Source organism: Lepisosteus platostomus, chromosome 3 (assembly GCF_059453375.1).
Source record: "Lepisosteus platostomus isolate fLepPlt1 chromosome 3, fLepPlt1.hap1, whole genome shotgun sequence".
Classification (NCBI taxonomy): Eukaryota; Metazoa; Chordata; class Actinopteri; order Semionotiformes; family Lepisosteidae; genus Lepisosteus; species Lepisosteus platostomus.
In genome coordinates, this window is record NC_142613.1 from 40,453,932 (window position 1) to 40,469,751 (window position 15,820).

Here is a 15,820-nt window from a genome sequence, read left to right on the forward strand (position 1 = left end):
ACACAAACATTTTAGCGTTTCATTCTGAGCAGAAGACCCTCACACCTGAAGAGTGCTGGCTGTGACGAATTAAACCGGTTTTACAGGTTTCAATCACAGACCATGTGACATGGGACTCAGTAAACTACGGTAACACCGTATTTGATAACGCTTTAAAAACGCTATAAAATAATGTGACTTGGCACAGAACAAGTTTACAACACAGTACAAAGATAAATGCTGACCATGACTTTAGAAGCATAAATTGCCTTACACTCAATTTAAACACAAGCTGTCTTTAGCCCTCTAAGCTGGCTAGGCTCAGAACACACAGCTTCATTAGCGAATACATATGCAGGACAACTAGAGAAGACGTTTAACAGAGGATGGATTTTTAGGAACATCCCATCAGACATCCCATCATATTCACAACGTGAAATCTAGAAAATAATATTATGTAACCAAAATCCGCAATATGGAAACAGAACCTGTGTAATTGTTGATAGATGATGTACTCGTAACATTTTTTCAAGACGAACTACAACATTTAAAAAATGACTTGTATGTACTTGATATCTCTAATCAATCCACGGGTCCCAGCACAAAACGAAAGTAAAACGCATACCGTTTCTCGCTTCTTATTGCTCAAAAGTAATTTGACCGTATGAAATGCATAATATAAACCTAGAAACATATACGTGAGCAGTACTTAAGCACTGTAGTATCGGTGTTAAGACATACCTCTCAAATACTGTAAATCAAGTTAAAAATATCTCAAGACCGATTCTGGTCGTAATGAAACCATGCAAGGGAGTTTTTATGTCCGTTGCAGTTCTTTTGCAACATGAATATAATTATATCGTTATTAAATTCTTTAGATACGCGATTCCATATTATATTCCCTTTTAATCAAATTCTAAAAGTATGCTTGTTGACTCCGGTATCACGTTAGTTAAAGACTTCGAAGCTTACAATGTTTAGGGAGAAATGGAATACCGGTGTGTATTTTTTTCTTTAAAGTACCGAGACCAGCCATATACTGTATGTTTATGTTAAGATTTCCCTTCAGTGGTAAAATTAGATATGAATATTCAATACTTAAACGGGCACAGTTAAGACATTAAATATACATATACATATTGTATACAGTACAGTTTGCATACGGTAATATGTTTATGTTACGCGATTAAAAAATAAATAAATAAAACTGGAAGGTCCAGCACCACCATTATGTTTATATGGTTGTTTTTGTTGGTTGGTTGTTATTATGGTTATTAATAATACGATCTATAGTTGAAATCTGAGCCTAAATAAAAAGAAAAAGCAAGTGATTAGGTTTATGAGCAATCTAATTACTTATTCGTTTAAAACGCTATATAAAATAAAGTTTATTATTAATTTGCTGGACAGAGCGGTGAACATTATTATGCATAAGACAAAGATAACGATCCTGATCAGTTTAGAAATCTGTGTACGCTGTAAGGTTTTTACTTCTTAAACTTTTAAAATACACGTTTTGAATATAAAGAATTCCTCTTCCTGGTAGTGTGTATAGCACGCCAGCATGTCTTTTTTCTCCAATCAGAGGGGTGTCAGATGGTGTCAGCCAATCACCATTCTGCGTTGGGTAGCAACGGGTGACTGTTCTCAGGTGGAAGATGTAAACAGCTTAATGTTCGTGTTAAATAATTTTTTTTAATTCAATTAAACGGGCACAGTTAAGACATCAAATATACATATACATACTGTATACAGTACAGTTTGCATACGCTAATATTTTTATGTTACGCGATTAAAAAATAAATAAATAAAAATGAAAAGCCCAGCACCAGCTGGATTCGAACACACAACCTGTGCGTTGTTAGTCACGCACCTAGACCAGTAGGCTACAAGACAGCTCGCATGATCAGGTAGGCGAAACAGCCTTACACAGTCCTGCCGCAGTACACGGATATAATCATACCGTTATTAAATTCTTTAGATACGCGATTCCATATTATATTCCCTTTTAATCAAATTCTAAAAGTATGCTTGTTGACTCCGGTATCACGTTAGTTAAAGACTTCGAAGCTTACAATGTTTAGGGAGAAATGGAATACTGGTGTGTATTTTTTTCTTTAAAGTACCAAGACCAGCCATATACTGTATGTTTACGTTCCAAAATTAATATCATTTATGGCCTTCACACGCGTTACAGTATGCTCCTATTCTTTTTATGCTCAGCTACTAAGATTTCCCTTCAGTGGTAAAATTCAATATCTACAACGGGCACAGTAAAGGCGTTTACAGTAAGTCTTTCTACGACAGACCAACGGACCACGAGTGCCCCTGTCGGTCAACCAATCACGCACCGCGGTATCGCGTGTCATCTTACCTGCGGTATCTGTACTGCGGTGTCTGTACCGCGCACTTTGAATGGCTGCATCTGTACCATATTATGCCTTAAGGATGGCAAGTTCTGAAGGACCTGCACTGCGATATAGCCTTGTGTGCTAAGTTAAATTAAGCACATTAGAACTTAATTGTTTTAGAGAGACGATTGTTGTTCCCTTAAATTTAATTTCCCTGTTTTTTCAATTGTTAATCCCTTCCAGGTGAAAGAATTTGACTCTGTCTCTCGCTTGGATCAGTGGCTGACTACTATGCTGCTTCGTATCAAGAAGACCATCCAGGGAGATGCAGGGGACCTCAAGTGAGAAGCTGGGAGAGCCTGTGGCATGCCACCACCTTTTAATTCCTATTTCTTTGTGCTGTGGCCTGTGAATAATTCGGAGTTCACAATATTTTCAGTACTCATCTGCAATTATAGTAAATCCGTTGCATTTTAATCTTTATTTTCAACAGAAATACATAGTCCGAAAAAAGTCCAAATCCCTGTCATGTAACTAGTTTCGTCTCGTTTTTCTTTTCTTCAGTGGGATACATTTAACTTACCTTCACATTTTAGGGTAGTGTAAAATGTTTTACAATAATTAAAACAAAGGACATTCCAAAAAGAAACTTAAAAATGTTGGGAGGCTTTTCACTTCTCATATAACTACTGGTGTTACTATATGGTACTAGTGCAAGTCTTGCGTGATGTACAGTTGTAATTATTTGATAGCTGGAGTGGGAATAATCAGTATATTTTATATTTTAATATATATTTAAAATGAAGAACACAGGTTTTGTCTTTATGTTGAACAAAGCACTGTAGATAAGGGAAGTTGATTTTTACTTTTCACTTTAGAATTGTTTAGTATGGTCTATTTGTAGTTTCATTTGAAAGGATGAAAAACAAGGAATTTAGAAAGTTATAAGCAACAACGGTACCTTTGACTTAAATGTGATCGGAGAATCCTAAAATTGCATGCTCTTCACGCAATGTTGGTTCCTATTGTTTTCAGTGCAAACATTTCACTGTTGTATCATTGTTATAAAAGAAAAGTTATCATTTTGTGGCATTTGTAGTAAGAAGAAATGATGTGGATCAGTAAAGCTGGCTTTCAACAGCAAGTACAACTGTAACTCATGACTGGTCATTATTATTTTTAGTGAAAGCATAATAATGCAGCTTTGAGTGCAAACGTGTATAAATGCCAGAGTCATGGTATCAATGTTTTTGCAAGAACAACTACATTTTAAAATCAATTCACACTCTTTGATATGTCCAAGAATATAAATATTTTTGAGCGTATGATATTCATGAACATCTAAAATCTGGTGTAAAACAAAAACTTTTACTGAAAATTCAGGACATTAGATAACTGATTCAGTAGTTTGTAAAGGTAACTGTATAACGCACTCATTGCTAAAGCATTGAGAAGCACAGAATGTAACCAGAAAAAAAATTGCCAAGTTGGAAAAATCAGTTTAAATGGTTAAAATCTTAAGAAATACTTAAGATTCATTGTAAGAAGTGACATAGTACTATGAGAAAATAGTACTAGAAAAGGATGTTAATGTCCTGTGTCAAGCAATTTAATATTTTTTTTCATAAAGTATACCCTAAACAAAAGTTAAGTTTTAGTACTGGGTGTATGGGTTTTAGAGGACACATTCCGGAATGTTTCTTCTCTATAGGTAGATGAGAGTTGATCTATTTGCTTACTAGTCTCCACAGTTGAAATGTTAAACCTGTTGTTTCTTCCCACTGTGATATTCTTATTTTGATTATTACAGTATGTATTTCTACCACATGAGATTTGTTTTCTGGTGATAGATGTTACATATTTATGGGTCTTTTGTTTACTGTGAAGAGCAATTATTATTTTTTGCTTCTGCTTAGTGATTTGCAATTCTGTTACTGAAATGATCAAGTATTTTTGCACAGATGTGAAAGAAAACGCATACAAATCCCTTTTGGTGTTGTCGGTGCAAAGGAATTAATGTCAACTATAACCTGTTTAATGTACTTAATGTCTCAATGTGTTGTGGATTAATGTGTTATCTGTTATAGAGAGCAACCCAGTGTATTACCTTTAAATGTATAGCATGTTGTCACTATGTGTAGTGCAAAATGTTGTGAAGTGAAACATAAAACCTGTTATAAAGAAATCAATGAAAAGAGACAATCTACCTGCCTATCAGTTTGTTGTTACCGGTTATGTAATTGAAACATGTAAACTAAGTGGCTGGTCTCTTCTGTATCTATTATTCAATGTCAGTTTATTCTGAACTGTACAATAATAAAATTAGATCAACACTGTTTCATTTTTCTTTATATGATTAAGTATAATACACTATGTGATGCTTTCACTACAACCACATACCCCTTATTGTAGAAATTCATTGGGCTGGATAGCTTGAACTACCATCAAACCTTAGAAGACTTGCCTAATAGTGCCTCTAGTTCAATTGTCTTGTTACATTTTCCTCCTTTGAAAAAATCTAAGAAAAAATAAGATGCTTCGATAAAGTAGAAGCTGATTAAAAGGTGTACTGTGTAGGGCAACTGTTCAACCTGAATTATTTTCAGAGCACTGAGACATTCTTTGAATAATTTATTTTTTTATTGTTGTATTTTATAAGTTGTTGTTTATAGATTGAATTACTTTATTAACCAAGTACTCTTGAAGACAAAATACATGTTGCAATAACACTTGGATCACTTGCTAAGTCTCGCCATGCATTTACAGGTAGTCTTCTACTTTCCTCCTGGAATTCATCTCCCAGATTTATGTCTGTTGGAGACTCATTTTTCAACCGTCCCGTACCCATTCCCACTCTCCCTTAATTCTCCCCACTTATGATGGATGCACATCCAAGTTATTTTTACATTTAGGTTTAAAATTAACCTTTTGAATTATGTAAGATGCATGACAATTCTTAAACGGTCATTCTTTGGCCTTCTTGTAAAAATGGCAAAAACAGTAAAATTAGCAAAACTTCAAAAACAGTTTAATTAGCCAGCAGCCATATCACCCTGCAACTCACAACTGGCAACCCACTGAAGCTAAGCAGGTGTGAGCCTGGTCAGTAAAAACTAAGGTTGCTGCTGGAAGAGGTGTTAGTGGGGCCAGCAGGGGGCGCTCACCCTGCAGTCCATGTGGGTCCTAATGCCCCAGTATAGTGACGGGGACACTATACTGTAAACAGGTGCCGTCCTTCGGATGAGACGTAAAACCGAGGTCCTGACTATCTGTGGTCATTAAAAATCCCAGGGCATTTCTCGAAAAGAGTAGGGATGTAACCCCGGCGTCCTGGCCAAATTTCCCGTTGGCCCTTACCAATCATGGCCTCCTAATAATCCCCCTCTATGAATTGGCTACATTACTCTGCTCTCCTCCCCACTGATAGCTGATGTGTGGTGAGCGTTCTGGCACACTATGGCTGCCGTCGCATCATCCAGGTGGATGCTGCACATTGGTGGTGGTGGAGGGGAGTCCCTATTACCTGTAAAGTGCTTTGAGTGGAGTGTCCAGAAAAGCGCTATATAAGTGTAAGCAATTATTATTATTATTATAATTAAATATATACATTTCTATCTACTGAAAAAAATGAACACCTTATTAAATGAAGACTGCATCTGCCAAATTAACTACTGTTACCTTAATCACTGGTAGTATTTTCTGCAAGTCTCAAAAATTTTACATAAACAAACCATTGTATAGTCTCATAATCTTAGAATAATTATGTCCACATATAACTCTTTCTAGTTTAAATTATACTACATGAGTACTGTCCTGCTTCCTTGTACTCAATGGATTATTGGAAAAAAATGGAGTTTAAATTCCATTTAAATTGCAGCAAGATTAAAATGTGGAAGCATCTTTATTTATTGAGGCTTTGGTGTAAATTTGAAAATCACAGGAAACTATTAGGTAGAAAAATAAATTAAGAAAAGTTTGAATAAAAGGAATTTGAGCAATCTTGTTTCAAAGGAAAAAAAATCCAGCATACAAAAAAATCTAAGAAAATACAACATTTCTAGATGCACTGTCTCTAACGTAAAGTTTGGTACAATTTATGATTCATATCTATTCCAGTGAATTATTTACCAGTATTATTACAGCAAGTTCAGCACTGAATTCAGTGACATCAAAATATTTCTGTACCTCATTTTATTTTTATTTTCAAATTACAATACAGAATGGCATTATAATGGAGTAATACTTTCCAGAAATACTTGTCAGAATTAACTGAAACCTAACATTCAGCTGAAGTGGACACATAGATCCAATATCAATATTTACACTACAGCCATTTAAAGCATTTAATTTAAACATCTCTTCATGTGCACTTGACAGATTTTTAAAAGATTAAAGCTAATTTCTCACTGTTAATCAGTTTACAAAAAAAGATATTACATCAAATACCAACAACAACACCACACACTGGATTCCTTATTGATTTTTTTTTTTACATTTTTAGATGTAAAGTATTTTTTACAAAAAAAGATCCCACTGAAATATGCTTTGCAGTTTACATCCTTCAGTTTCCAGACTTATGTCAAATGAGCTCTTTGTCTGAAGTCTAAAAACACATAAGCATATGTATACATTTCAGATAGTATATATTTACCTTATTTTCCCCCTTTGTCTTTCATTTCAGGAATAATCTATTAACAACCATCTATTAACACTTAGATGCTTTTTCCTGGTGAGGGTAATGGCAACTTGGAGCAAATCTCAGAAGCACAGTGTGCAATGCAGGACTAAAACTTTGATGAGCCTGTCATAGTACATACATACAGAGAGAATTCAGAAACCCAGCCAGTGCATTTAGAAGGTGGAAGGAAACTATAGCACACTGGAAAAATCCATGTGAGCAGAGGGAACATGCAAAGTCCACACAGAAGGAGTCAGTCTATAATTGAAACCAGAACTCAAGAGATTCCAGACAGCGGTACTATGTACCACTTATTAAAAAAAAATAATCACACACCATTTGTTCAAAAATTAAGCCAGTGATAAGGGACTGGGAATGCCTAACTACACTATGATTTAGTAGACTTATTTTGTTAATCAAATAGTAGTATTATTGTGTTTAGTTCAGGTAAAGATCTGATAACCTTCAAAGAGGTATTTCCCTGTAAATAGGTGTCTGTTTAACAAAAGCATAATAACAAAATACTAATTTTGTTTTGGTAAAATTAGGGATGTTTAGCTGATCACAATTGTTGTTCTTTTACAATAGAAAAAAAAAACACAGGACTGCCTTACAAGAAGAGAATACTGAAAAGACTGCAGGTGTTCCTGCATGCCACAAAAAACTAAATCTGTTTCTCACCAGTAACAGGTGGGAATTTCAAAATTATGCAAAACAACAATGTAAATGTAACTTTAATTTAAATCCGAGTGTTGATGAACAAATGCAACATTTATTCTAACACAGCTCTTCGACAACAAAAACATTATGCATCTTGTAGGGAAGAACTAGTGACATTTTCTGATGAAATTTCCATGGCTTCAACACTTATGTTCTCAGTCATATTAAGGCTGGAGGCTTCTGCGGTAATGGGGATTGAAGAACTGCCAGGGGTCTGTTCAGACATCTCTGCTGTGATACTTATGTCACTGGAGACGGGGGTACACACTGAAACAGGAACTGAAACAGGGCAAGCAACTGCAACAGGATTTTCTATGGAGACAACTGTGAAACCACCAAGCGATGCATGGCTAACCACTGCAATGGCTTGACCATTGGAGCTCCAATCTGCAGCGATGGACACGGGCAAGGCCTGCTCAGTCAAAGCTTCTGTGCTCACATTTGCTTGACTGAGTGCACTTTGACTAACAATGGCTTCTGAAATCGGCACTACCTTGTCCTGCTGTTTACTCACATCCATGTTACCTTGTTTCATTCTTCTCTTGTGGCCACTTTCCACATTCCCCTCCAAAACTACCAGATAGTTCTTCCATGGGGTTTCCTTGTCATGAGTCTGTTGATAGAAACAAACCTATTGTTTAAAGACAGTGACCTTTTCTCTATAATATATTCCAGGTTGTCATTGCAAATTAGAATTTGTTCTTAATTGATTTAATATGGTGAAGAACCTCTGGGAATTCTCAAGGGATGATTCTCGATTTATATCAATGATCTAGATTCTGGTGTTGTGAATTAGTCATGGAAGCAAATTATACTAAATTAGGAGGTTTATCAAACGCTGTAGAGTCGCAAAGGAAATTCTTGAAGATTTCAATCAAATTCAAGTCTGGGCAAACGTCTGTCAGACGCCATTTTAATGTAGATAACTCCATCCACCCATGTCATCAAATTCAGGGTGGCAGAGGATACTAAGAGTGTCCCAGCAAGCACTTGTCGTAAGGCAGGCTACACCCTGGACATGACGCCAGTCCATCACAGGGCACAAACAGACACAGACAAGAACACGTTAGGGACAATTGTCCCAGAAGCCAATTAACCTACTAGTATGGCTTTGGATTGTGTGTGGAAACTAGAGCACCCAGAGGAAATCCACATGAACACGATAAGAACATACAAACTCCACTTACTTAACACCACAGGTCCAGAATTGAACTGTGGTCCCCAGTGCTGTAAAGCACCAATGCTAACTGCACCACCGTATCACCCCTTAAGTAACTCATCAGACAGAATTTAAATCAGGGTATGTTAGAATTACACAATACATTAGTAAGATCTCATGTAGAATATTGTGTACAACTCTGGTCGTGATTTAATAATAAATAAATCAGTGCTCCAGAATCAGGTTAGAAAAGAGTGACCAGATACATTTCTGGGCTAAAATTAATTACTTACTTTGTTAGGCTTAAATTTCTAAATCTTTTTTTTGTTTTAAAAGGATCCAAATATCCAGTGCTAAATTCAGTACTTTATTCCACTGAATATTCAGAATCCTGCAAGACAGAGTTAAATCCCAGCGGACATCTTCCGAATCAAGAGTGAAACACACATCAAAGCACAGAAACTAAGGGGAATTGCTTTTGAAGCTTGGAAGAGGAGGCACATCTTCAGATAAGGTGTTGTGGGAAAAAAGAGCAAGCTTTACAGTCATGTTATGAAAACTGTTGCCATTACTTCATTACAGAAATGCTTGGATGAGATTTTTGGATTAATTAACTACTAGAAGACAAACATGATGGCCCAGATGGCCTCCTTTCATTTGAAAAACTGAAGGTTTTTATATTTAAGACCTTAACTCTAACCCAAAACACAAACCCGAATCTCACCCCATTACTGATAATGAATGTTCCAACAATAAGATGTAATATCAGACTCTTAAGAAAGAAAATGAGATACTTGACTCAATTCCATTATAAAAGACAAATGAGGTATTGGAAAGAAATGTCTAACTCAGTTTAACCTCCTACACCATTGTGCAACACAGGACACAACTGTTGTTAAGTTACAACAATTTGTAAGTATACCATAGCTTTATATGAAAACTTAAAATCTACAGATAGCTATACTCTTATCACAGTGGTTCGGAGAGCTGGTCCTGGAGGAAAATTGATAATTTTAATTCCAGGTAATCTCCACATCTTAAGTGCTAATTTAAGTTTTAATTGATCTGCTTGCTTGTGTACTCTTTAAACTTGTTTCGTTGGTCAGTTGTAAGTGTCAGAAATACTCTTCTTTCATTGTTTATTTGGCCACTCCTTAACTTGCAAACTGTGGATGGATTTCTGACTAAGCAGCTCTTACTACTTGATCATTTTATGGTGGAAAGACGCAGATAGGAAAGACACTCACACAGTGAGCATTTTTCCTTCTGAAGTGGTCCAATTTGAGGCAATTTGAGGCAACACACCTGAGTGAGGGTAGTTCTCAACTCAGAAATTCATACGAGGTTGCTACCAATTCCAAATCATGTTGACCTTTTAAGAGGTGAAAGCAAACCTGTAAATATGCCCTAAAAAGAATACTGAAATCAGCCTGCATTTAAGAACTTTGCTGAAACAAAAATGAGAAGAGACGATTCCTCCAGGAACAGGGTCGAGAAGTGATCTTACCATAGTATGTCTCCGAACAGTAGACTTGTCTGTGAATGTTCGGCGGCACAGCAAGCACATGTATGGCTTCTCTCCCGTGTGGATACGGTGATGACGCTGCAGAGCGTTGAGCTGAGTGAACTGCTTTCCACATTGGTCACAGCAGTATGGACGCTCCCCTGAAACCATAGATCATAGCACAGGTGTTACAGGCCAGTATGAATCCTGACAAAACACTCACCCTCAGTCATAGCAATAGTGTACATGGATTAACAGCAGGAACACTGGTTCCCACATTGGTTTTTCATTTGAAATTACACTGTATAGTAAGTCCCAATATAAATATGTAATTTCTTCTTAACACAGCAATTTATGATTTATCATTATGTATGATACCACCATTATCTTCTTTTTCAATAGCTACCTAAAGTGATTGTTTTACATATTGAGAACAGTACAGTATATGGTATCTTATTTTCATATGGTTTGATATTTATATTTTGACGTATTACCTGTATGCACTTTCATGTGCTGGTGGAGTGAGTTTCTTTGTGCAAATGCCCTAGAACAGACTTCACATTTAAATGGCTTGGAACCAGTGTGGATTCTAGCATGGTGTTTTAAGTACTCCTTGGAAGCAAAGCTCTTTCCGCAGTTCTCACACATGAATGGTTTCTCTCCTGTGAAGTAAAAGGTACAGTAAACACACAATTTAATAGGACAATTATTTTCCACTTTGGATTTTAAATCCCTAAATGTACATAGTCAATATTATATAATCAACAGTGATTTTCTCATATATCACTGTACCTGTACACATTATGGTTGTGACACTTTTATATTATTCATGCACTTTGCCAAAAATTATAAGGATTTTACCTGGACAGAGTAATGGGCAGATTAAATACTAAACTGAATGTACATTTAACAAGAATCATTCTCTACAGTGAGTGCAGATAACATGAAATTTGAAATTCCAAAAGAGTTTAACCTCACAAATGAACAAGAAGGCTCCAAAACCGAAACGTTATGTTTTCTATCTTCTCTTTTCTGCATAGAATAGACCTATTACTTGTTCCTTTACAGTACTATACTATTATTATTTGATTTGACAGGTGTCTAAAATACTCAGGCACCATCAACATTTCTGTTTGGAAAAGTAATTTAGTTCTAGTGATGACAGATACAAAACAATTTACCTATAAATCATGAATTAGTAAAGGTTACTACAATAAAAACACACTGGATGAGCTTGTTACTTATAAAAACAAACAAAATTAAAGTAATATGGGCCAAATGGCTTCCTTTTAAAACCTTTGTGATGTTTTATAAAGTGCTTGACCTCACACTTTACAATAGCTGTATAATGCTTTTACATTGTAAGCATTTTACCTGAGTGACATCTCTTATGGTAGGCAAGCATGTGGTTTTGCGTGAATCGAGCACCACATTCATCACAGGAAAACGGTTTTTCACCAGTGTGGGTTCTATAGGAAAAAATGAATTAAAGAGGTAGATTTTCAATTCCCTACAAGCATATAAATATATGATGAAATCTTAATAAATGTTATATAAAAAAGCAAAATGAATCTGATGTGGAAGATGAAATAGCTGTGCAAGCTTACTGTATATTCAAATTCCAATTGGCTATATTGACTTGATCAGTTAAGGAAAGTTTATTTCCTTAAACTTCAACATTTTTTAAATGAACAAAATAAACAATAGGATTATTCCAATAAACTTGGCTCGTTCTTGGTCTTTTTTTATTTTACATGAGTTTTAACAAATATGCTAACCACACAGTATTTTAATCTGGCATAAGCACAATTTAATTTACAGTGAAAGCCATATGATTGAAAGATTACACAATCTCCATTTTCATGAGGCTCAGGCCTCTTTTAGACCAGGCTTTAGAAAATCTAATTCACAGCATACTACAACATCAAACACTGTACTTCATACTAAAATCCCCCAGAACCATACCTGCGGTGTGTCTTGAGCGCGGACGTCTGGGAGAATTTGGCTTTGCAGTCTGGACACTCATATGGACGGTCTCCAGTGTGAGTTCTCTCATGAAGCATGAGAGCTGTCTTGGAGCTCAGTGCCTTCCCACAGATTTGACAGTAGTGCCTCTCTCCACCTCCCTCATGCACCTGCCGAATGTGCCTCTTCACATCCTTCTTGCGCTTGAAAGCCTTGTTGCAGACATCACAGGGGTAAAGCCGCTCGTCACTGTGGACATGACGCTCATGGATTTTCAGGTTGCAACGGTTAGCGAATGTCTGATTGCAGGTACTACAGCGATAGATTACTTCTGGCATTACACCGTGGCTCTTTTTGATGTGTTTAAGATAGCTTTTCTCATATTTAAATCCCCGCTGACACGTTTCACACCTGAACAACCCACCTCGCTTCTTCTTTTCACCATCTTCCAGGTCCCCGTCATTCTGGTTTTCACCAATCTCAAAGTCCACATCATAGAAATCGTCTTCAACAGGATCCTCATCTTCATTATCAGCCACATCGGATTTCTCCGCGGCTTCCGCTGCTCCGGTAACGTTAGCACAAACATCTCCTTTCCCGTTTTCCCTGTCATCCGGTTGTTTCACCCCAGTTTTATCAGTAATGTCCACTGTTGGAGGTTGGCCTGACAGCTCATCTGCCACCCCCTGCTGGTCCTTCAACTTTCTGACATATTTTTTTTTAGGAATGTCTACGAACACTTTGCGGCCTGCAAGCCTTGAACTTAACCTCCTGCTCTTCATTTGCTCATCTTTCTTCTGCTCCCTTTTCTTTTCTATTTTCTGTGCCGTATTTGCTTTTTCATTCCCAGTCGCTACAGTACTTAATGCCAGTTCCAGGGGGTTTTCTTTTAGAGGAAGCAAACCTTCTTTTGTGCCAGCTTCATTTTCGACATTTTGTGATAGGTTGTTTGCTTGTATTCTACTTGCTCCCTGTAAATCAGCAGGTTTCAACTCATTCACCTGCTCGCAGGTATCCACCAAATCCTGGCATTGCAACAGTTTCGCAATCTCGAGTATGTTGCCAACTCTACCCTTTTCAACTTGTACTCTGGAGGTGTAGACAAATTCAAGGAAGCAGGTGAAATCAGTAGCTTCCATTTGCTGCAAGCAGACTTTGGAAGATTTCCCGTTCACCTCATCTTCACTGAGGAAAAGCTCTTTGAAGAACTTACTGGTTGCTGCTAGCACCGTCCGGTGGGCTTCAAACTCCTCCAGTTCACCGTGGAAGTCCACTTGAATGGTAACGTCACATAACTGTCTTGAGAGCCGCAGTCTGTGCATCTCATTCAGCACATTTTTATGGTAGGACTCTGAAGTTAGCTGAACAAGAGTGTTGCTCATGTTTTGTCACTTCTGGTTATAAGTAAAAAAAAATCAAACTTGTTAAAAAGTTCATGTTTACTGTAAAGCAAATGTAAGTTTGACTACCTGCCATATTCCGTTTTCTACAGAAAATGTTTTCTATTATTCCAAAACTCTTTCAATGCATATGCATTCATAATATGAAAGCAAGCATATGCTAATCAGCTTGCTGACTGAAGATCTTAAACCTAACAAAACATAACATTTATCAAACTGTTTAAGACATTGTGGATTAGAATGTCTTTCAAATTAAACTATGTGATCAATTATATTTTCCAGACTGGTACCACGAACAACATCATGCTGAAAAGAGATGTAATAAGTATGTAACGTTATGTGTGAAATATATGAGAAAATGTAGTATTAACGATCTATTTCAAATAACATCCAGTTGCACTGAAATTAGAGAAGTTCAAGTCAATAACGTACCAGTTTTTAACTCAATGTTGAATCGCAAAAACCCTAATAATATGTTAGTACTACCTTTACGTTTTTACTTTGTTATATATAGTTTCTTTATTTTATGGGTTTTGTAATTATTTTTAGAGCAAACTATTAAACTAATTTTCACTAAGCCCTCGGATACAGGTAACTAGGTAATGTATGATGCTGTTTCATGCGTGCCTGATGAGAGTTAGCGATTTTTGATGTCACAATTACCTGTAATACTGATTGGACCTGCAGCGTAAAAAATAACCAGCGCAGTAATGGTTCAAAAAAGCGATTCCTTAAACATTAAAACAAGCTGGATATCGCCCAGCAAGAATTTACAGCCTTACTTAGAAATCATAAAAGTGGTAACTGCAAAGTTGAGGAGTGTTTTTCACTTGGAAAGCATAATGTCATATTCTGTTATCATAATTAATTATTTTAAAGCGGCGCAACATCATAGTATACACGATTACTTTGGATTATTATTAAACATAAGAACACTTTTTATTTTTATTGCAGCTTATACATTGTATCTAATTCATATCCTCCTGTTTTTTTTTATATTGCTACATTGGCCAAAACAATGGCTTTTTGTTTATGCTTTAAAAGTTACAGGTGCAACTTAAACGAATCTCACTTCACCCGTTAGTTGACAACTACAAGCTACAGTGCATATAAGTGCAGTAAACGAAGACCAAATGAAACTGAACCCAGCAAATACAAAAGGGCGACATTACCTATATCATTGCATCTGCAGTTGTAGCAGACAAAAAAACGTTTCAAGTCCACAGGCCTAAAACTTTGAGCATGCATCAACACAAAATCCTTAATATTTCGCAAATATTAAATGAATCCATTGCTCATTCTAATCTGTTGCCAATTGTAAATAAAACTTTTCAGTTCTTTTTTAAAGAGCAAACCATGACGTTGCTCTTCTGTCAAAACAACAATAGTAGTAAAATCTGGGATTTCAAGTCTGAAATATTTTGCAACCTCAAGTCACTTTTAGAAAAAAAAATCATCTCATAACACTGGTAGCAGCGAAAAGATTATGCTCTCTAGAAGTACTGGGAGCACATTTTTGATTTTCGGTTTCTTACCGTAAGCTCGGTAAAATGGCAGCCCATCACAATCTTCAGCAATACCATGAAGTGTATTTCCTGTAAAAATTGCACCCAGAACGCCTTGGTGCCTTTATGTAGCAGCCATGTTGGAGATGGTAATGTGAGGTAACGCTGCGAGTGCTTTCCAAACATGGCTGCGAAAGATTGGAGAAAGGCGGAGTGGGGTTAAAAAAAAGCTGTTCAGGAGCCAAATATACATTTCTTTGAGCAGATCGCGGAAAATAATAGTGATTGTTGATTTTCTACATACATGACCCCACTTCGAAGAAACAAAAGTTAATCTATTACTAACTAGTACTATGTGCTGATATATGTTTTAGATTTATAGTCAGGGTTGAATGTGTAATGTGAAAATGGAAATGTAAATTCTTAGATTTGCCTTTATGCCTTCTTACACCATAAGCTTATTTTATAAAATAGACGTTTTTCTTTGAAACGGCATATCCTGTAATATGACTACTTGGTCTCCACTCCATATGCAGTAGTGGGTTTTGAGAAGCCTCTT

General features: G+C 36.4%; 2 protein-coding genes across 5 annotated transcripts in view; one reads left to right on the top strand and one right to left on the bottom strand.

Moving 5' to 3' along the window:
* Positions 1-4,666, top strand: part of LOC148674883 (beta-soluble NSF attachment protein) — a 28,143-nt gene extending 23,477 nt beyond the window's left edge. For all 3 annotated transcript variants that reach the window (XM_088625608.1, XM_088625610.1, XM_088625609.1), the window contains one exon: positions 2,574-4,666. In XM_088625608.1, coding sequence (XP_088481734.1) covers positions 2,574-2,675 — 102 coding nt within the window. In that variant the 3' untranslated portion in view covers positions 2,676-4,666. The remainder of the gene's footprint in view (positions 1-2,573) is intronic.
* Positions 4,667-6,504: 1,838 nt separating this feature from the next.
* On the bottom strand, positions 6,505-15,443 carry gzf1 (GDNF-inducible zinc finger protein 1). Of its 2 annotated transcripts, none has more exons than XM_088625614.1 (6): positions 15,292-15,443; positions 12,357-13,750; positions 11,766-11,860; positions 10,886-11,053; positions 10,395-10,552; positions 6,505-8,341 (listed from the first exon to the last, which is right to left on the bottom strand). In XM_088625614.1, exons 2-6 carry the CDS (start codon positions 13,736-13,738, stop codon positions 7,814-7,816), a joined length of 2,331 nt encoding a protein of 776 aa, XP_088481740.1. In that variant the 5' UTR covers positions 13,739-13,750; positions 15,292-15,443; the 3' UTR covers positions 6,505-7,813. The 2 variants fall into 2 exon arrangements, with proteins under 2 accessions (XP_088481740.1, XP_088481739.1); XM_088625613.1 differs by having other exon boundaries at positions 14,929-15,413.
* Positions 15,444-15,820: the final 377 nt, after the last annotated feature.